This window comes from Polyodon spathula, chromosome 7 (assembly GCF_017654505.1).
Source record: "Polyodon spathula isolate WHYD16114869_AA chromosome 7, ASM1765450v1, whole genome shotgun sequence".
In the NCBI taxonomy this organism is placed as follows: Eukaryota; Metazoa; Chordata; class Actinopteri; order Acipenseriformes; family Polyodontidae; genus Polyodon; species Polyodon spathula.
Window position 1 is genome coordinate 20781432 of NC_054540.1, and position 22650 is coordinate 20804081.

Genomic DNA, 22650 nt, shown 5'->3' on the forward strand with positions numbered 1-22650 from the left:
AGCTAGTAACCCTATGAACTGATACTTTTTTTTTTTATAAAACAGTATGCTTAACCAAAATGACATATAGGGGGGCACCAATGATCGGTAGCCTATCGGTATGGCACCAATACCTAAGGGAATTAGTATTAATTAATTTGTTATTTTAGCCGATAACGTACTCTGATATTCATGCTTGAATTTCTTCCAGCACATCATTTAATGTTTGGTCAGGCGCGCTTACTAAAAATGCCACAAGGACACCCACACTCATTTTCTTAGTTAAAAACGCCTCAAAAGAGCGTGTTTGGATTATTTATTTATTTATTTGTTTGTTTTAATAACTGAAGACAACAATAGGATAGCGAGTTGTGTGCAAAACAGACTTGATGCAGTTAATCGTTGGATTTAACGCAGCAAGTAGAATATTATTCTGATACTTGATGCATTTTTAAGAAGTGTATGCTTAAGGATTTAGCGAACACTGTTGTAGCTGACATTGCATAGTCTAATTTTTTTTCTTCTACTGTACCGTATAGGTCGAAGTTATAATACGCAATGTTTAACAGTAAGTGGATATAAATGTTAATGTCACATTATATATTTTTTCTACAGAACTGTTTTTACTGGTACAAATGCAAAGTGTTACTTTGTGTGACTGTGTTGTAAAGCAAATGTATAAATTGCTGACAAGCACACAATATAATACAATATTATTCTTTGTATTCATTTTCTGAAGTAAATGCAACAAGTAAACAATACCGGTTCGTTTTTGTCATAAATATAACAAGTAAACAATACCTGTTAATTGTTTAACATTTACAATTACAAAACAGTTTAAATATAGGCCCTATGTACAATTTACAAAACCGTCTTTTAATATAGAACATAGTCAAATGGACCAGAAAATAATAGCCATAGCCGGATATAACCATCTATTAGTAGCCAATAGCGCCTATATAATAACCGGTTCTTACTTTTTTTATATATATATATAATATATATATATATATATATAATATATATATATATATATAATTTAACCTTAGTAGTTGGAAATGCATCTCACCACTGATACACAAGTAAGTACTATGTCCTGTACTGAATGTAGTATTTTACAAACAGTAAAAATTCTGACAGAATCTCACAAACTAGATGATTAATTTGAGGGTTGTTATTGAAACCACATCCAAAACTCATCAACAGCACCAGGTTTCCTCACTAATGTTAGCAACTTGTGTAATCTCTTCAACACAGATGTTTCTTACAAATCGCAACGTTTCCAGGTAACGTATGCTTCAACCAGCAAACGTTTACTAAAAAGGAATATTATCCACTGTTGACTTTATCATTAAGGTAAGTTTATTTGTATGAGCTAAGATACCAAGACCTGGGCCCAGCTTACAGAAATATTTTACATAGGAACCTCCCGTGCATGTTATCAAGAACTCAGGGGTTGGTGTAATACGATAACATGCAATATTCCCAATGACTCCATAATTCAGATGCAGTCTTGTGATTTTCAAGTTAAGGGGGACATATTGGTATAATACAAAACAGAACATCTCACCTGTAAAATCCTCAGGGCATTCGCAGCTATAGCCTCCCTCCCTGCTCTTACACCGTCCGTTGTTATTGCAAGGGCTGGAGTAGCACAGATCTATCTCTGTCTCACAGTAGTCCCCGGTAAATCCAGGGGGACACCGGCAGCGCAAGCCGTTGATTGGGTGAATGGGGCGGAAGAGCACAGTGTTGGAGGTAATGAAGGGAGCCGAGCTGTCGAATTTGAGCACCGAGATGCACTTCATGTAGTTCTCGCAGGGTTCACGCAGGCAGATGTTGTCATCGAAGGGAAGCACACGCTGGGTGGAGATCAAGGTGAGCAGGGTCCGGTTAAGGTAGATCTGCTCTTGAAGGTCCTCGGAAGGGAAGTACTGGTTGCGGAGGCCCCCTGGGAGCAGAGCGGAGAAGGTGACATTGAGTATGTTGGTGTGCACGTCTGTGTCATTCTGGATGTTGAAAATGAAGATGCCGTCTTTGGTGGTGGACAACACAGCAGCCACTCCTTCCACAAAGAGAGAGAGGAGTGGGGAGAGGAACTTCTCCTGGGACATGTTCTCCAGCCGTACTGTAATGCTGTTGGTCAGCATGTCATCTGTGATGATAGTCACTCGCAGCGTGCACAGGGCCGTCACCTGGTGGATACCATCTGTAAGAGAGGAACACTCGTGTGACGTATCGCATAAAAATAATCTGATCAACAGCATTATGGAAAGTACTGCTGTGGTAAAGTAAAACTGAACCATATACAGCTTTTTTTTTAACGAAGGAAGCTATGATACTCAATACCTGGTCCCAGCAGAAATAACCTGCAACAAGTCACGGAGTAAACAAACATGAAATAATTCATAATTTAAAATATATATGACAATTACTGGAACCATGCATGCACTCAAGTCATTGGTTAAGAAGTAATATGAAGCAACATCCTCCAGTTACAAGGGTTGATTCAATATTTTAGCTTTAATGAATTTCCTAAAGAATAAAAAATTATGTTCATTCCCTACTTCCAACTAAAACTAATTAATATTTCCATGCGTCAATTGCTGCAAGTAGAACCTACAAAGCACATGCAGTACTGGCTGACACGTTCATCTGCATAGCACATTTTACCTTACAAATTGCTGCTTCCATGAGCATTCATGCCATTAATTTGTTTATTGTTAGTCCTTGCCGCTATGTCTATTCATAACCATGGTGGTGGTGGTGGTGGGGGAGAGACTTAGAAAAGGTTATTTTCTAAGGATAGATTAAGACATATATGCTCCGTGACACCTGACACAAATACATGAATGAATTGTGCGCAATATTAAACAATAACCCTGTGTGGAGCTGCTGAAGACCAGTGGCCCGAGCAGTAATTAATATTGAGCTGTCAGAGAACACAACAGCTCTGAAACTGGCAATGAAGCTTCCCTGACATTGCTAATAAATCATCTGTGAAAAGGCCAGTCCCTGAAATCTGACATCCCAAAAAGTCTTATTCTTGTTAATAGAACACTGATAAAACACTTTTACGGGTCTCAGTTATGTCTAGGATCGTCCTATTGTCATTTTAAAATTATTATTACAGCACAGTATGACTAGAAGGTATGAATAAAAAACACCAGACTAATGTTTGTAATAATTATGGAACACAAAATTTTACAAGCAGTCAGATCAGTTTAATCTAACTGTCAGTTTACACCATAACACATTTCTGTAGACACTGTTTGGAAGTGGTGGAGATACACCATCAGCTACAAGCAGAATTACATGTGTACCAATGGTTGGCACTATCTGTCTAGGAAGTGTCCATAAAACATTTATATCAATTCAATACTGTGTCTTTCAAAATGTTTTCTTTAAGAGCCATCTGGGGGAAGCTACAGTACCTGAAAGGCACATTTTTAGACTCACTCCCACTAAAAATCAATACATCTGGTTTAAAACACTAAACCTGTAATGTTATGCTTCTGTCAAACGGTCACAGCTGTATACATAAAGTAGGGGTTGAAATAAATTAAAAAAGAAAACATTATCTGCTTTCCTGCTTATATCTAAACGTAATGAAACATGCGCATGTATTTTTATCTATTGTATACACTGTATTATGTACCCTATTTAGTTGCAAGGGAAAAGACACATTTTCTGAAATAAACATCTGAATAGTATAAAACTAGTAGGGAACCAAATAAAAACTTGTTATATGATATTTAAAAACCTTGCACACCCCAAACTACTAGAATGTCCAGATGTCAAAAAACACAACTTTAACTAAAGGAGGTAAAGCTGGAGAGTAAATCCTCCAGCACTTTAAATAGTACGCTTTGAGAGTAACCAGATATCCAAATTGGACATGAAAAATCTACTGGCACTCTGCTTAAAACAACCCCATTAACAATGATGTCATCCTAAGTATTATGTAAATTGTCAGCAGGTTTAAGATCTAGGGAAAATCCACAAAGCTTCTTAATATTGAAATTAAAAAAAAAAAAAAAAACCTCTTCATTGTCAGAACAGACACTGCAGCAACATTCTAGTAATGCTGGTATAGACGGCAGGCTAGCTTTGATCAGTACCTCCCAGTGTTTCTGTATGTGACTAAGGCTGTATCTTGGGTAACTCTGGAAAGTACTTATTACAACTTACATAGTATATACACGTATTCAACACTTATATTAAGGTAAAACATAGAAACCTAGGCAGGCAGACAAACGTTTTGGCCAGTACTTCTTCAGTATACTGATAGGTAAGGCTAGGGTAGCTAAATGCATACTGGTGATTTCATCAGTCCAGATAACAAAACCATCACCATATTTGGCACTGAGAACTTTGTTGCCAGTTTGACAGACATTTCATGGGACTGAGTATGATCCAATCAGTCGTGGAGAAAAATGAAATCTGTATAAAAAAAAAGTTTTACGGCATACTAAATTCATTTGAAGTACGTGACTGTTGACAAGACTATTGTTGTACTTCTAATGCATTACTCATACCAATGTTCCTGTATGAATCAAATAGTGTATTAATTTTGATTATCACTGTACTATATTACATAATACCAGTAAACTGATGCCTGTGAATACAATAGTTTGAACTGTGTTCCAGTTACACCATGAATCATTAATAAGTAAACTGAGAAGCCAGACGTGGCTACATGTAGCAGAAAACCTGGATGCTGAACTCTTGCATGTATTTCCCACATAGCCAGTGCAGCACTATTAGGAACATGAGTTTGCAAAATCTTAACCCAGATCACAAACAATTGTAAGTGTTAGTGTTACATAAGATGTTTTTAGAAGCTATGCCTCTCCAAATTAAATTCCCAAGCTTTACATTACTCTGCCCCTGCAGCTGTTATAGCATGGGCAACTTTTGTCGCTGCTCAATCATGCCTCACAACCGAGTTCCCAGCTCTCTGTTCATCCTTTCTCTTCTCAGCAGCCCACACTCACACGGGTAGCCTTCTCATGGGCTTACTATGACAGGGTATGGACAGGGGTCGCTGCTACAGTCACAATAGATGTGTTACTCACACTGCTGCATGACTGCTAACCCACAGTGACAGACAGCAGTTTCTTCTACTTTAATTGTTAAGAAAACCAGTGTTTATGAAGGGGAGGCTATTAGGATCATTACATTTCAAATAAACTGTGACAACGGTTATGTGAGTTTCATTGAACTGAGGATAGGGTGGACGTTAAAGACTTAAAATGCTTAACTTTTTATATTTAAAAAAAAAAAAAAGTATTAATTAATTATTAAACCTTCACTATGGTAAGAAATAAAAACAGTAAAAAAATAAAAAAAAACACACAACAGCCCTTGAAGTTCCAAGGAGATGGATTTGTCTTTAACCAGGACTGCTAGCTGTAACTAGTCCCTAATTGGATGGGACAGTCCCTAAATGTAAAGATCAAGTCCTGGTTTCCGGGCTAAATTACTTCATCCCGGATTCCTAGACAATGTGCAATCTTACAGCTTAGCGCCACAATCAAACCTTAGCACATCTGTTTGGAGAAAGCCTCTCCCCTGTCGCATCATTTTGCAATACCTTACACAGCCCTAGAATGACTGACACGTTGGCTAGCCAATCTAAGACATAAAATTATACAGTCCCACTATCATGTGACTTTTTACACTCACATGACATGCTCCCCAACAGCCTGACACTGATCTGCTTTGGCGACAGCAAACAAAATACAATTTGTAGGATATTTTAATTTCAGCGTTTTCTTTGTTTATGCGTAATGGCTGAGTTTGAAAGTTGAAGTGACACTGATAGTGATGCGTTGGTAAATAGAGGAGTCTCTACACGACTAGGCCTAGTCCACAAAAGAAAAAAAGTAAGCACCTGTGCAAATTCCGAGAGGAATGGATAATGTCATACACGTGGATTAGAGAAAGTGCAAATGATACAAGAATTTTTTATACAATTTGTAGAAAAGATTTTAGAATTGGTACTGAGGTGAAAACAACATTAAGATTAAAGCATTCAAAGTTGATAAGTTAATATTTAAATTTTGAAATACTGTTACCAAATATACAGTATAAAATATGTGGATTTACAATACCCCCCCACCCCACCCCACCCCAAAAAAATGGCAGATGTAACCCTAGCTGTAACGGCTACCTCACTCAGGTTCTCTGCAAACAAAGGCACTACCCTCCACCTGCAGTCTCCACGGCTATATACTCCCTCCTTTATCTGCAGGAATGCACATGCCTCTGATGCCTTCAACACTAGGGTAACTGGTTTCATAAAATATATATTAGCATTGCAATTTTATTCACTTGATAATAAATACAAGACTCAGCCATACATGGGGGTAATTTCAATCGTTGCGTCATTTTATCAAATCGACTGATTGTTCAGACAATGCAAGACAATTTATATGAATAATGGTGTAGAAATTTAACATACGGTACCACACTCTATTAAGCGAGCCAAAGCCTATAAAACAAGCCCATACATCAACACCAGAAGAGTATAAACATGTTAATGGTACTCGTGTATATTTTGGCAGAAAACTAAGCATGCAATCGCACATAAATCAACACTTCCTTGCCTTAGCAAAAAAAAAAAAAAAAAAAAAAAAAAGTACAAAATTAAAACAGGTTTATGAACAATGGAAATAAATTCCAGATTTATTTTTTACTTTAAAATAATAATAATGATAATGATAATAATACTTAAAATAATATTTTCCAGGCTTTCTCAAAAGGGACAGAGAATTTCATAGAAACTGCTTTAGTTTAGGGTATTTCCCACATTTTTGGATATTGTTTGATGGGGAGGGACGCTGCCCTTGGAGTTTGCATTAATCAGTACAGGCTAAACCAGGACACTGCTGAAACTGTAAAGATTTTACAGGCAACAGCTTTGACCAATAATCACACTTCACACTAATCACACTTCTACTAGAGATTCTAGTATTAGACATTGGTTCTGACTGATAGGGGGGTAAACCTAACCTTGCTATATTGTGCTGAAAGTGAAACATTTAAGAATAAGTCAGTAGCTCCACCTTACATCTTTCCAAAAATTATTTATCTCTGACTCAATGTCAAGTTCTACTAGAGTAACAGCTATTAAAAAGATGTTTACAGGGTACTAATCTAAATTTATTATACTGTGTCCAAACATGTACATTTTAAAAGAAAAAACTCACTGATCAGCTAAATAAAACCAGAATTTGTGTATTATTGTGTCCTAAAAAATGTGTTGACACAAAAAAAAAACATAAAGCATAAAGCATAAAGTTTTCTCAATAACCTATTACAAACGAATCCTGATACAGGTGAAACAAAAAATATTTAAACAAGATGCAGACTGTGTTGACCAAGAGTTTCATGTACTGCCCACCATGCCCATCAACCTTCCATTTCGACAGGTAACAGTTAAAATAATTGTGTTTATTCAAGCTTGGCTGTGAAGCAAAAAGCCAAAGAAACCGGCTTTTAATTTTATAGCTGTATATCATCTATTAATCACCGAAATACAAACTCTGTAAGCTGAAAGTCTGCTGTCAGAATGTCCCCGAAACCCATACAGCAATAACAACTATGCAGACACAAATAAACCAATAAAGGAAAACATTTTACTTCAAATACAAACCGAAGCCAAGATGCAGTTATGGCAAATCCAGAAGCCCACAGTTTTAAATGCACAGCTTATGCAGCATACAATTCAAATCTGCACTTGTTCTTTGTTGTGAGCATTGGCTTAAAGTTTTATTTTTATTTAAAAGCTCCAAGAAGATGGAGGTAACTATGATTTTTTTTTTTTAATACAAAGCATACAAAGGTAAATAGACATTTTACACTTGCAAAGAGAAATAATGTAATATACCCTGTGATGTAACGTAATGCCCTTCCCACTTTCCCCTCTGGAGGTATCATATACCTGCCTCAACATGGGACACAAAAAAGAATGACAGTACTAATAATTAAGGACGCAGTAACTTCAGTGCAATACTGAAACATATTCTACATCTACTGTGTAAAACGTTTTGTAAAGGGACCAAAGACCCTCCCTGAATACATTTACTAAAATGAATAATTAAACAAGAACACAAAAGCTTCAGTTCAGTTGCTTGTGGATCTTTTGGAAGAGGATGAAGAGATATACTACAGCTAATGCATTTGGGTCTCTGTATATTGCAGTTTAAAGCAGCAAAGGCTTAATCAGGTCGACAGTACATGATCTCTACTGTTCTGGATAACACTGACACACATAGTTCTGGGATGCTCACAGGTGTGACATCATTACCTGCTCCATCCTGGTTTTCCGATTTACTTTCGCCGCAATACAACAATTATACCTTGTAACCATTTAATACGCTATGAATCCCATGTGCAGCAAAGGATGGTTTATAAAAATGAGTACTGCTATCTTCTTTCAAAGGAAAACATTTTCCACCAGAAAATGTGATGTTTTCAGTAAACACTAACCTATACACCTTGACACAGAGTATGGAATTCTTTACCTTTCCCAGGAAATTGTATTACTGTTACACACCAGCTCAGTGAATGACCACAAGTAGCTACTTGTAAAAGAAATTCTAATAAAAATGACTGGGATGGTGTAAGCTGTGTTTTTATTCAGGAGAAAAACTGGCAGACACATTCTCTCCTGCAGATTCTGCCAACTGCTGAAGAACAAAATAATTAGGCTGCAAGGAAGGCTTTTCTGTATGTCAAACACTGCAAATTTAAAGAGGCTTTACAGACAGGGTAAAAGTGGATATCACTGTAATGCTCTTCAACAAAAAACAAATAGATATATAATGATATAATTTATCCAGCTCAGCCGTTGTTTAGATTTGGAAAGAAACAAGTTTCTACTCCCTATACATGTGTGCCAAGACCTGAATGTAAGTGAACCTATGGAAAACTGTGCCCCTAAATGGGCATAAGAAATGTCTTCATGTAAACAGATCCCACAATATAAGATGATTTTCAGGTTGAAAAGGAGGGACGATCTCCCTCTCGTTTATAAGCATGGGAGCATGAGAAGTCATTTCTCCCATGCACGGGATTGTTAGCATTGGTCCACTGTGGTATATTCTAATACTCTCAGTGAACTTGCAACTAAAAAGCAACTTAACTTAAGCAGAGGGAGCAGGACATCACAGAAAAAAAAGAGATAACCTAACCTCACGCAAAGAGAAGCACAGGCTGTGCTGTTTAAGGTCTACTAGTATATTGTGACATGGCTCGGTAACCAAATGTAAAATATTCTCCTAACAACTACGGTCTATGATTTTAAACACAGCAAGTAACAGCCTTTAATAAGTTTTCAGTGAGCCAGGTGAGGGGTTCAGTAAATTACCTATATTTAAAAATTCTAATCCTGGGTTGAGGTTTATTTCGTGTTTTAGTCCCATTTTGTAAATCTACAACTAAAAGCCATTTTTTTCATGTTATTTCTCTTTAAAACTTTGAAAGAACCACTTTAACAAAAGTCATTCCTGTATAATCCACAAATGTTAATGTTTATATCGACTTACTAAAGTTTAATTAGTTCTGTTGAAGGGGAAAAAATGTATGGTGCAGCTGCACAGTTATTTGTTTGATTATATTTTTGTAAATACGTTTTAATTGTTTGATTTTCCGCATTTTTTTCTTTATATGAATATAATAAAGGTCAAGGATGAGAAATTTGGTAGAATGTTGCGTCCATTTGCTTCAAATCGTCAGAAATTTGGGCATAAACTTTCTCATTTCTGATACACAACTCCAGATCTTCCTGAACACTTCTATCTGCCCACAGATAAACTAGAGCCTGCACTTTCGCAGCGTCCCAAGGCTGTACTTTTCTCTTATCACACTTGCTGCCCGCCATGTTTGTTGTTTGTCTTTCTAGAGTGTACTGACTAATGCAACTTATTGACAAAAATCCTTAACCCTGCCCCTGACTTGGTTCAGCTCGCAGCCGGATTCAGATGTCTTGTGAGGCCAGAGTTTCACTGATTGGTTGTCGCTCAGCTCAACAAATAGCATGTGGAGAACCACCCGTAAACATACTGTACTGAGCCCTCACGGGTCGGATGTTCCAGTGGAGAAGGGGTATTAGATTGCAGAATGCATATGTGAAAATAAATGAAAATGTGGACAATAAACAATCCATTTAAAGTTGTTGTTTCCTATTCACAGTGAATGTCCACTTTTACAGTATTGTAGACAAACAGGACAAAGCTAACTCGATGTTTTTTAAAAAGACACAATTTATACATTTATATTTAAAACGCATGTTACATACTCAAAGAAACTTAAATAAATTGAAAAATTTCCCATACCAGCTTTCCAACTGTGGACGAAGCCTATTCTAACACACACACAGAAAAAGAATTGGTTATTATAGTGCATCAATGAGCTCCTTCAAAGTGCAACGACAGGGACTGAAAAAAGGTAAAAGCGACCGATATTCAAATTGAGACTGAATACTATGCTAACTGACAGCTTGAGTTTCAGGCTAGGCCACTGAAACTCTACACGTTTACCTGTCATCGCAGGTCAAAGACTTTTTTCTTTTCGGTCCCTTCAGGATTAAAATTAGGTAACAAGGAAACCTGAGGCTAGGTCACATTTGCTGTGTTCTTTATTAAGACTTAAGTCTCAAAACACTCAAATTACATTATTCTCTACCAGTTGGGTTGTATTTGGATGGGGAAGAACCTGAAACACTTGAAGAGTTGCATATCAGAACACGATAAAAGCCAATCCCACACATTTCCAACAACAGTTTACTCCTGAAGGGTAGCCTTTTCGCTTAGCGTACAAATTTTCAGTCAAAATGCGATATCTACAATGTAATCCAAATGCTAAACAGCTTGTGTTTCAAAACGCAACGTCTGACATTTCCGGTTTTCATCAAACCGCAATATATCCCATCGGCCAATCAGCATCACTCTTGCATCACAATTGGCAGAGCACATTATCTCAGAGACAGAGGTCAAAATGAACAAATTTGATCAAATATCAGAGCCAGTAGTGACATTACTTGTCGGTAGAAAATGTAAGGCATCCAAGGATGCTCACAAGCGACAGCAGAAGAAGCAAGAGCGCCATTCTGAAAGGGCAAAATCCTGCAAGTGATCTGCACTCATTCTTCTGATAAGAACACTGACCTCATGCTGAGAAGCATACGCCAGCAGATCTCATTCTGAATCATGATACATTTTATGAGAAGGCAGACAAAGTTTCTCAGGATGGAGCTCTTCTTTGTCTCTTCACATTATGTAACAAGAAAAGGAAGAGTGTTGCTCATGACCATGAATTTACTCTCTGTTGCTGTAGTTACTTATTAGGCAAGCTGGTAGATTGACTGATTAGTATTCCTTGTTGTTGATGCATTGTTTTTTGTATATCTGCACGTTCTGAAGTTGCACAGACGTGAACTGGCTCTGAAGATGATGTTTGGATAATAATCGACATGCTGTATATTCTCTATTAAAATAAATTCATATTAACGAATGCTTGATGTGATGGAAAAAAAGACATGATAGATGTAAGGGGACTTGTGAAGCTGCTGGTAAATTATAAATGTCTTCATGTATTTATTTTTAAACTGTCTGAGGTAGATTTAAAATGGTTTGATTGTTCTTACTCACTTAACATTAATGGTGAAAAAAGCAACCATGCTTGATGCTAAGTATCTGAAATAAAAAAATATCGATTTACTGAAAACAATGAAAATGGATATACAACATTCTGGTATGAAGCTCTTCATTTGTTTCTTAACCTTTTAACATACCAAGCAACGTCAAAGTTATCAATAAGCTATAATGATCTATCACAACATTGATAAAGGATTCTGCAGAGCCTGTGGGTGAAAAGCCCAGTCTTAAGAGCTATGATACTAATAAAGCACATCTGCAGACTCCATAAACATCCCACATCAACTCATTCTTAGCATGTTACCATGAGGCCAATGCAGCAGTGGCAACAGCATGCCCCCATATAAATAACATCGCATGCAAGTATTTGTGTAAACAAAAGGTGACAAACTTGTAACTAAGCAACTACTGAATAGGTATACAGTACATTTCCTTACTCATGTAATGGCACTTGGGTCAAGTTTCACAGAAATGCTGAGCACTGGGAATTGGATCATAGCCTATTAAAAAATGTTTCCATGCAAACAGTTAGGCATCTAAAAATGCTAACATACTGTACAGACAAGTATATCAAACCCCTATTTCTACTTGGTACAGCTTGCTTCACAGACCATCACAATTTGGACCTCAAAAGATAAATGAAAACAGATTAAAATATTAGATATCAGGGTTAGACAGCAAGAAGGAACAACAACATTCCGCTGGTATTCAAAGCATTGTGTTCATTCAGGCTGCTGTCAAACTGTTCCTGCAATGAATGTGATTTTTAGGGACACGAAGATATGAAGTGAACTAGTGGTCACAGATTTTTGGTAGGCCAGGGTACGTAGTAACAGTTCCAATAGTACTTAGACTGACTGAGGTATTCCTTGTCATGCGGAAACCAAAAAATCCACCAACTCCAGGCCAAAACAGTCTTCAGATATTGGTCTAATCATAACATAACCATGTTACTGATTGCAGACCTATTTAATCTTTTTCTACATCTTGGAAATTATTATTATTATTATTATTATTATTATTATTATTATTATTATTATTATTATAATAATAACTGTGTAACAATTTTTTTTTTTTTTTTTAGTGTTATTTCCTAATTGCTTATGCCTCAAAAGTATAGAAAATGGCTATTATTCCCCACAAACTTTGCTTTTGTGACCAGGACAGTGATATTTCAAAATATCACTATTTCCATTAGAATAGTAAATACAGTATAATCGTAAATCTCGAAAAACTACTCACTTCTAAATCTTTTGTAGTCATTTTTGTATTACTTTAGTATAAATACATGTTAATTTGGATTCATATGTTGTTTTTTTCTGACTTTATGTGAACGAAAAGACACACATTTGCCTGTTTTCCCATTGGAAATAGTGATATTTTGAAATATCACTGTCCTGGTCACAAAAGCAAAGTTTGTGGGGAATAATAGCCATTTTCTATACTTTTGAGGCATAAGCAATTAGGAAATAACACTTACTACCCAGGAATAAATATTGTGTTACATAGTGTTATTATTATTATTATTATTATTATTATTATTATTATTATTATTATTATTATTATTATTATTATTATTATTATTATTATTATTATTATATGCGCTGACAGGCCTTGACTTAAACCTACATAGAGATTCCTCAGACTGACTCTCTACTTCTCTCCATCATAAATTATCTGCTCAGTGACCCCCTCAAAAGTTTGATGTAATATTTACCTTTCTAGTTTCTTTAATAGTCTTCAAATATCCCTTCTAGATGTTTTTACAGCACAACTGCATTATAACCAGACTGAGATTTAGAATAGATCATGCTGGAATGTTGAGTGCTTTCATACATTCGGGGAATCAAACTATACTCTCTCACTGCCAACCTTATCTGGAGTGTGCCTTACCTTACAGATGATGCAAACATTTAAAAGATAATATAATATTATCTTGACAGCCGCCTAAAGCAATAAAGACGGACGACATGTAAAATAGGAGACAAACTGTGCTGCACAAACCATATACAATCGAATGTTTTGACTTCAAAACTATAAAAAAATTACTTGAGTTTTATCAGCCTTATCAAAACAATTGATTCAAACATGTTGCAAATGATAGATTAAGGGGAAAAAAACCTAAGAAAAATAGGTTTGTTTTAATAAAAAAAAATTTAAAAAGCCCAGAAAGGCATGGAACTGATATTGTTCGGGGGGTTTTTCTACAAAAGAATAAATACCAACCACTCTTTAGTGACAAATAAAAAAAAATGTTTCAAAATACCAAGCATTATTTAAAGTTGTTATCAGGGTAATCTATTGCAGGAGGAGTCTACTGTGGTTGATTTTAAAAGACCATTTTTTGTTTGACAAATTTTGTGTCAGAATATCTTTCAACAAGTTTTCAGTTTTCTCTTTCAGAGGAGGGGCCTGACAATACAGCAGTGTCGCAGAAAGCAATGACGAAGGATGTCGTTTAATGTGAAGCAATTAGCCCAGGTGAGATCAGGTCAAATGGGTATTGTTCCAAATTACCTACTAATAAGAAACCATGCAGATAACCCTGTTTCCTATATTGTAAGTCTCCTAATGTTACAGAAGCTCCACAGACTGTATGCATACATTAAATCAAACAAAAGCTCTCCACATGAGGAGAAAGTATTTGTCAGTAGAACCTAATGGTAACCCCCTGTATTCTAACACAACACAGCTTTATTTAATTTATTTTATAAGTGAGTGGTTTAACTGACCTTTCAATAAAGGCACATACCAAAAAATTAAAACAAAATGTGTATGTGTGGCCATGCAAGTTTGATATCTGTGACGTAATAAACCTGATCACATTTTAAGGGTGTAAATGATCACTTTTGCAGCGGGTGGTTACATAATGTCAGTGTTTTCAATACAGGGTTATTAGTCTTTTATAAAATTCCTGATAGATACAGTATGTGCCAATTTACTTTCTGACTAAACAGGAAACACATTCATTGAAGTGCAGTCACCTAAGCAATACGACAGAAGGAATATGATAACTGATTGACTAATCTTTAAGAATAAGGTTTTATCACATCGGAAAGTGTGACTGAACATACGTGAGTTCGAGTAGTTTTTATAATAATGCTACCAAGTTGGTGGAATCATGTGTTCTTTTTAAAAGGCGAATGCGATAATTGCATTTTTCACAAAACAAATTGCATTCCGAATGGGAATCTATCAAATATGTCTTGAGAGAGGATTCTGTGTTTCTGGAAGTCATATACATATAATTATTTTAGTTTCATCTACCTGTATCTTGTGTTTGATAACTGAACAATTACTAAACACACCACACCAATAAAATGAATTAGGGAATTGTATTGTTTTGACAGGTAAACAGCTCAGCTGTCCTGTACATAGTACGGTTTCTGTGTGTATCTGCTAGTACTCCAGTGTGAGTTAGGCTTTTGTTTTGTTTTTATTTGGTTTAATTTGTATTGCGTAAAAGCACTTAACCATCTACCTGTGTGTCGGGTCTATGTTATAAAGGGGGCAAACCAACGAGAGTGGAAGGGAAACCTTTCACAGTAATGTACATGTCATGCTACACAGTGCATCTTCTAACACTCAGCCATACATTTTACCCTTTCAGTTCTTTTAATAAAATCAGGAAACAACTTTTCAAAACAAATCCTGCGGAGCACAAAATGTCTGGAGTTGTTGACATTAAAAATGTGAATTATATCCATAATCATTTAATTAAAAAACATTAATAGCATGAGAATTAAAAAAAAACAGCCCTGTAATGTTATTAGAACTCTAAAGTGCTGCCATTTTTACATTTTTTTTTTTTTTTTTTTTTTAAATCTATTTCATGGAACTTTATTATTTTTCCTATACTTAAAATAACATGTCAGCCAAACCCATTATTAGCGTGCCAAAAAGAAAATATATTATATGTACAACACAAACAAATGGAAAGGTTTGCCTGTTGAGATGATTTCCTTATATGGACTCACAATCTGGTATCAGCAACATTGCAGCTGATGTTATACTTGTTTCTCACAAGAAAAGAGAAAACATTGACACAAGCTCTCTTGCTTATTGAAGACTATGACTCCCACTTGCCAGTGCAATAAGCAGACACCAATGCACCAGTCCCAAAAACAGATGTACGTAGGGAACTGAAGTTCACAAAGAATCTAGACAAGGCCTAATGCTACTGGCATACAATAAACCTAAGGTTAACCAATGCACTTGTGCTGTGTGTTGAGTTATAATTTAGAAGCCATCTATCTGTTGAGGTTATTGATTTAAGTGATAGTTTTTCTTTAATTTTCAGATTGTTTCAAGAATATATCTTGTTTATTACGAAATATATTCAATGTGTGCTAAGCATATAATGATATGTTCATTGTAAGGCATTTTAAAGTGCTTAGTGTGATATATGTAATGTCATGTTATACATCATTTACACAAGGGTGGTTTTCTATGAACAAATATTGCAGACAGACAGGTTAAATGACCGGTGAGCCTCTCACAGCTTCCTCTGTGGGAACAAGACAATTAGGTTGACCTCTCTGCCATGGGCCTAATTGAGAATCTTGCTAAAAAGTACTAGTGTTTTAACAAGGACTTAAAGGATCAACAGAACACACAGCACCACATAAATATGTTAAAGATGCTTCAGAAACATCATTATATACCAGCATGTCACTGAATATCAAGGTGGTTATTGCCATTGGTTTACTGAATAGTACTACATTTCTAAAAAATATAAGATATACATTTAAAGGTCTGGGACAGGGGAGTTTACCGATGGTCATTTTAATTCATCAGTACCTTTTTTCATTACACTGTGTTTTGAAGAAAGCACTTCAGCAATTCATTTTTGTTGTTGTTCCAGAGTAATGTCCACGGTCCAATTAAATCTCAAACATGCTTGTTAACTATTCTGTTACCCGCATTTTGCAATAATTCTGAAAAGGACAAAAGAAGTTTTGACACTTTAATAAATTTTAGGTAATGTAACACCAGAAATAAAATACCAGACTGTCTTTAGGCTTACAAAACGACAAGCCTTTAGTTAAATATTTTTTTGTGACATTACATGCAACATTAGTAACCATATAGGTTTCAATTTCAAATCATGCCTGTGGACACTACCTATTGTAATGCTATCTTTAACACAGTGGAGAACAGTTACAGTTTTTCTGACGTCCCCTAATTTATGAACCTAGGTAGTCTTGCACACAGGCCCAGAGATTGGTAGGTCATGAATATTGTTATCCACTAACTGAGTTGAACAAATGATGAGATTTTCCTATAATACTGATGAAAAAGAAAAACACACATGCACTTCAGTGTCTTCCGTGCTTTCACTTGCCCAAATATGTTCAAGACAGCACCGGGAATAAAAATAAATGCACTTTAATACCACTAATAACTGTGGTATAAGACCAAAGATCCATATCCCTTCCTCGTGACAAATTTCCATTGTCTGGTTTCTTGTTGCTGTTGTATTGAAAGGATTGGTAAGTCAATCAACATGTTTCAGAGACTGCAAACCGTCTCTTAATTTTTAACAAGGCTTACTCAATGCTGGTACAAACATATTTTGGGAAGTTAATCCTATTCATAACCATGCTTGCTTGCTCATTTTCTCATTTGTTTGTTTAAGGAGTCCCAGATAAAAAAAAAAAAAAAAAAACAACAAAAACAGTTTGTTACTCTATGAGCCCCTATTCACAGAACTCTTACTTGTAATTTTTATTAAGACCCATAGTTAGAGAATAAATGAATAAACTGAAATTCTCCTTAGAAATAAATGTGAAAGGTTTTGCAAACCAAATCTAATTAGAATCCTAAACTACAGACACTCAATCATAACTTCTGAAGTTAAATGTGATGAAGTGAATGTAGAAAAACCTGGTGAATGCCTTCAGGGCTGAATCCTTGGGATACACTTTAAACCTTTTCATAACTGACTAACCACAGTTGGCCTTTCTTCAAACATGATTCCATGACTGGTAAATATTTGTCTATGGAGAAAATGGCTTTACAAAATGATTTTAATATGTGGCCAGGATGTCTGATCTGATACCAAGAAGTATCAGAAGTAAAAACACTGAAAAGCTGGCCTGAAATGTGGTGAATGTTTTTTTTTTCTTTTCTTTTTTAAATAGAATGATTGCCTGCATTCAGAATGGAACAGCTACCAGGATATACAGTAATCCTTGACTTGTAGCAGATGTTTCTTATTAATATTTATTTTTTCAATGTCGCACAGTAGCATTTTTATGGTGTGTATATATATATATATATATATATATATATATATATATATATATATACACACACACACACACACACACACACTATTTTGACTTGCTGTTATGGTGTCTAACGGGGTAATGGTTCGAGCTTACTCCCTCCCACACAATCATGTTATTCCCTCAAGACCACAGCAGTATTTAAAATGCAGGAAACAGCAACTTGCTAGTTTTCACAGGTATAAATATTTATTTTTGTAATGGATACTTCACTCAGATTGCAAATGACTAATCGGTTGTACATACACTGACATTCACAACACAAGCTCACGAGTCTTCCCAGCGACAGCGAGTGGGAGAAGTACAGCGTGGAAAAGTACAGAGCAGTTTCGAAGCAGAAAGGAGAAATTGCATCTTGAATTGCTTTAATCAGAAAACAGAGGACATTGGGGAAACACAGCCGCGTGTGTTTTTCTGATAACAAACAAGCTGAAACTCGGAGCAGCTGATTCAAATTCAGCGCCGTTTTGAGACACGGGCGAGGGGAGGAGCCAACAGCACAGCAGAACAACGCAGTTAAACGAGGCAGTCTTCCCAGCGACAGCGAGTGGGAGAAGTACAGCGTGGAAAAGTACAGAGCAGTTTCGAAGCAGAAAGGAGAAATTGCATCTTGAATTGCTTTAATCAGAAAACAGAGGACATTGGGGAAAAACACAGCCGCGTGTGTTTTTCTGATAACAAACAAGCTGAAACTCGGAGCAGCTGATTCAAATTCAGCGCCGTTTTGAGACACGGGCGAGGGGAGGAGCCGACAGCACAGCAGAACAACGCAGTTAAACGAGGCAGTCTTCCCAGCGACAGCGAGTGGGAGAAGTACAGGCGTGGAAAAGTACAGAGCAGTTTCGAAGCAGTTTGAAAGCAGGTTGACGGCTGCAGAAGAAACTAAACTTCAAAAAAAAAAAAACCCTCAACATGGTCTTCAAGCCAGTAATCTGTGACACCTGCTTGATGTGGGAAATCCGAGAAAACCCAGCGGAGCTAAACCAAGTGTGCGTAAAGTGCCGCGCGATCCAGGATTTGCATAAACTAGTAAGTATGCTAGAAATGGAGCTGGAAGAAGTGAGACAGCAACAAGATCTTGAGGAACTGGCACACCCACAATTCATGGAAGTCTGCATCACCCCTAACAGACTGAAAGCCACCAGGGAGATAGAAGGTCAGAACAGCTGGGTTCAGGTAGGCAGAAGCAGGGAAAAAAAGAAACTTCGTCAAACACAACCACCAGAAATCAAAACAACCAACAGATTTGAGTCACTTCAGAATTGTGATGAGCAGAACCAACAACAAGAGAATGAAAGGAACAACATCCAGGACCCCATTGACAGTGGTGACCAGACAGCAAAAAGAAGGGAGGTCATGATTGTTGGGGACTCCATATTGAGAAACACAGCAAGTTCAATTCGCAGTTTGGACCCCCTTACTACAACAGTGTGCTGCCTTCCGGGAGCCTCGGTCAAGCACATCACTGAGAACGTGGACAGGCTCCTAGAACGAACAGGAGACGACCCGGTAGTAGTCGTCCACATCGGTACAAACAACATTGGAAGAGACAGACCAAAATCCCTGCAAAACAAATTCAGAGAGCTAGGAAGGAAATTAAAAGAGAAAACCAAAACTGTGGTATTTTCTGGTATACTACCCGCACCTTGCAAAGGACCATATGGACAGCTGGAAATAATAAATCAAAACCAATGGTTGAAGACGTGGTGCACACGGGAAGGCTTCACCTATCTTGATCATTGGACCACTTTCTACAACGAGGACTATCTGTATAGACGGGATGGACTGCATTTAAATAACAAGGGAACTAGTCTACTTGGAGAAAAGATCCTCGAGCAGGTTCGGAAGCATTTAAACTAGAAAGGAAGGGGGGAGAAATCAACAAAAAAACAGAAGGGAGACCGCATCAAAACAAGAACAACAACTCAGGTAAGACAACCATTAAATGTATTTATCTAAATGCTAGAAGTATCAGAAACAAAATTCTAGAACTTGAAGCTACTGCACTAACAAGTAACTATGATGTGATAGGTGTTACAGAAACTTGGTTGTCTGAGAGTGATGGGGACGAATATAATATTTGTGGGTATACACTGTATAGGAAAGACAGGCAGGACAGAAGAGGAGGAGGGGTAGCGCTATACATAAGAAACAGTCTTGAAGCCCAGGTGTTAAACCTGGACAAAGAAAATAAAACCGAATCAATATGGGTCAGAATAACAGACAAAAATTCAAAAGGCATAATAATAGGAGCATGCTATAGACCGCCAGATTCGGACAGTGAGCACAATAATCTGTTATACAATGACATTAGAAATGTGTGTAGCAAAGGAGAAGCCATACTAATGGGGGATTTCAACTTCCCCCAAATAAAATGGGAAAACCCGGTGGGTAGCGCGAAGGATGAAATAGAAATGGTGGAAATGACAAATGACTGCTTCCTAACACAATTTGTCAAGGCACCGACTAGAGGGGAGGCATGCCTTGATTTAGTCTTTTCAAATAACGAAGATAGAATAACTAAAACAGAGGTCAGAGAACCACTGGCAAACTCAGACCACAACATGGTCTCATTTGAAGTGTTTTTTAAATCCTCAAAAGTAAAGACTAAAGCTAAGGTTTACAATTTTAGAAAAGCAAACTATGAAGGCATGAAACAGAGACTAACAGAAGTAGATTGGAGTAAAATAGAGAAAACACCCACAGAAGAAGGATGGTTGTTCTTCAAAAACGTAGTACTAGAGGCGCAAAACAATTATATCCCTAAAGTAGACAAATCTAAATGTAAAACTAAATTGCCAAAATGGTTTAATAGATCAATTAAAAAAAAAATTCAGCGAAAAAAGGCACTTTACAGAGCATTAAAAAAGGACCAAAAAGAAAGTACACAGAAAGAGTACACAGAACTGCAAATGCAAGTCAAAAAGGAAGTTAGAAAGGCCAAGAGAGAAATAGAAATGAACATTGCTAAGGGAGCTAAAACCAATTCCAAAATGTTTTTCCAATATTACAACAGCAAGAGAACATTCAAAGAGGAGATTAAATGTTTAAGAGATACAAATGGCAAAATCGTAGAGGAAGAAAAAAAAATAGCAAATATGTTAAATGATTACTTTTCACAAGTTTTTACAAAGGAGGATACTGACAACATGCCCCACATGTCATCCAGTTCCTATCCAGTTTTAAATAACTTTAGCATAACTGAGGCAGAAGTGTTAAAGGGACTAGGAGCTCTTAAAATAAACAAATCCCCTGGGCCGGATGAGATCCTCCCAGTAGTACTCAAAGAAATGAAAGAAGTAATTTACAAACCGCTAACCAAGATCATGCAGCAGTCTCTTGACACAGGGGTGGTACCGACAGACTGGAAAATTGCAAACGTAATACCGATCCACAAAAAGGGAAACAAAACTGAACCAGGTAACTACAGACCAGTAAGCCTGACTTCTATTATATGCAAACTTATGGAAACTATAATAAGATCCAAAATGGAAAATTACCTATATGGTAACAGAGTCCTGGGAGACAGTCAACATGGTTTTAGGAAAGGGAGATCGTGTCTAACTAACTTGCTTGATTTTTTTGAGGATGCAACATCGATAATGGATAATTGCAAAGCATATGACATGGTTTATTTAGATTTCCAGAAAGCTTTTGACAAAGTCCCGCACAAAAGATTAATTCTCAAACTGAACGCAGTTGGGATTCAAGGAAACACATGTACATGGATTAGGGAGTGGTTAACATGTAGAAAACAGAAAGTACTGATTAGAGGAAAAACCTCAGAATGGAGTGTGGTAACCAGCGGTGTACCACAGGGATCAGTATTAGGTCCTCTGCTATTCCTAATCTACATTAATGATTTAGATTCTGGTATAGTAAGCAAACTTGTTAAATTTGCAGACGACACAAAAGTAGGAGGAGTGGCAAACACTGTTGCAGCAGCAAAGGTCATTCAAAATGATCTAGACAAGATTCAGAACTGGGCAGACACATGGCAAATGACATTTAATAGAGAAAAGTGTAAGGTACTGCACGCAGGAAATAAAAATGTACATTATAAATATCATATGGGAGATATTGAAATTGGAGAAGGAATCTATGAAAAAGACCTAGGAGTTTTTGTTGACTCAGAAATGTCTTCATCTAGACAATGTGGGGAAGCTATAAAAAAGGCTAACAAGATGCTCGGATACATTGTGAAAAGTGTTGAATTTAAATCAAGGGAAGTAATGTTAAAACTGTACAATGCACTAGTAAGACCTCATCTTGAATATTGTGTGCAGTTCTGGTCACCTCGCTATAAAAAAGATATTGCTGCTCTAGAAAGAGTGCAAAGAAGAGCGACCAGAATTATTCCGGGCTTAAAAGGCATGTCATATGCAGACAGGCTAAAAGAATTGAATCTGTTCAGTCTTGAACAAAGAAGACTACGTGGCGACCTAATTCAAGCATTCAAAATTCTAAAAGGTATTGACAGTGTCGACCCAAGGGACTTTTTCAGCCTGAAAAAAGAAACAAGGACCAGGGGTCACAAATGGAGATTAGAAAAAGGGGCATTCAGAACAGAAAATAGGAGACACTTTTTTACACAGAGAATTGTGAGGGTCTGGAATCAACTCCCCAGTAATGTTGTTGAAGCTGACACCCTGGGATCCTTCAAGAAGCTGCTTGATGAGATTTTGGGATCAATAAGCTACTAACAACCAAACGAGCAA

The 22650-nt window shown here is 36.7% G+C and overlaps 1 protein-coding gene across 3 annotated transcripts in view; it reads right to left on the reverse strand.

The window, feature by feature from the left end:
- celsr1a (cadherin EGF LAG seven-pass G-type receptor 1a) overlaps positions 1–22650 on the reverse strand; it is a 101400-nt gene that overhangs the window by 53814 nt on the left and 24936 nt on the right. For all 3 annotated transcript variants that reach the window (XM_041254887.1, XM_041254886.1, XM_041254885.1), the window contains exon 2: positions 1550–2188. In XM_041254887.1, the coding sequence (XP_041110821.1) occupies positions 1550–2188 (639 nt within the window). The remainder of the gene's footprint in view (positions 1–1549; positions 2189–22650) is intronic.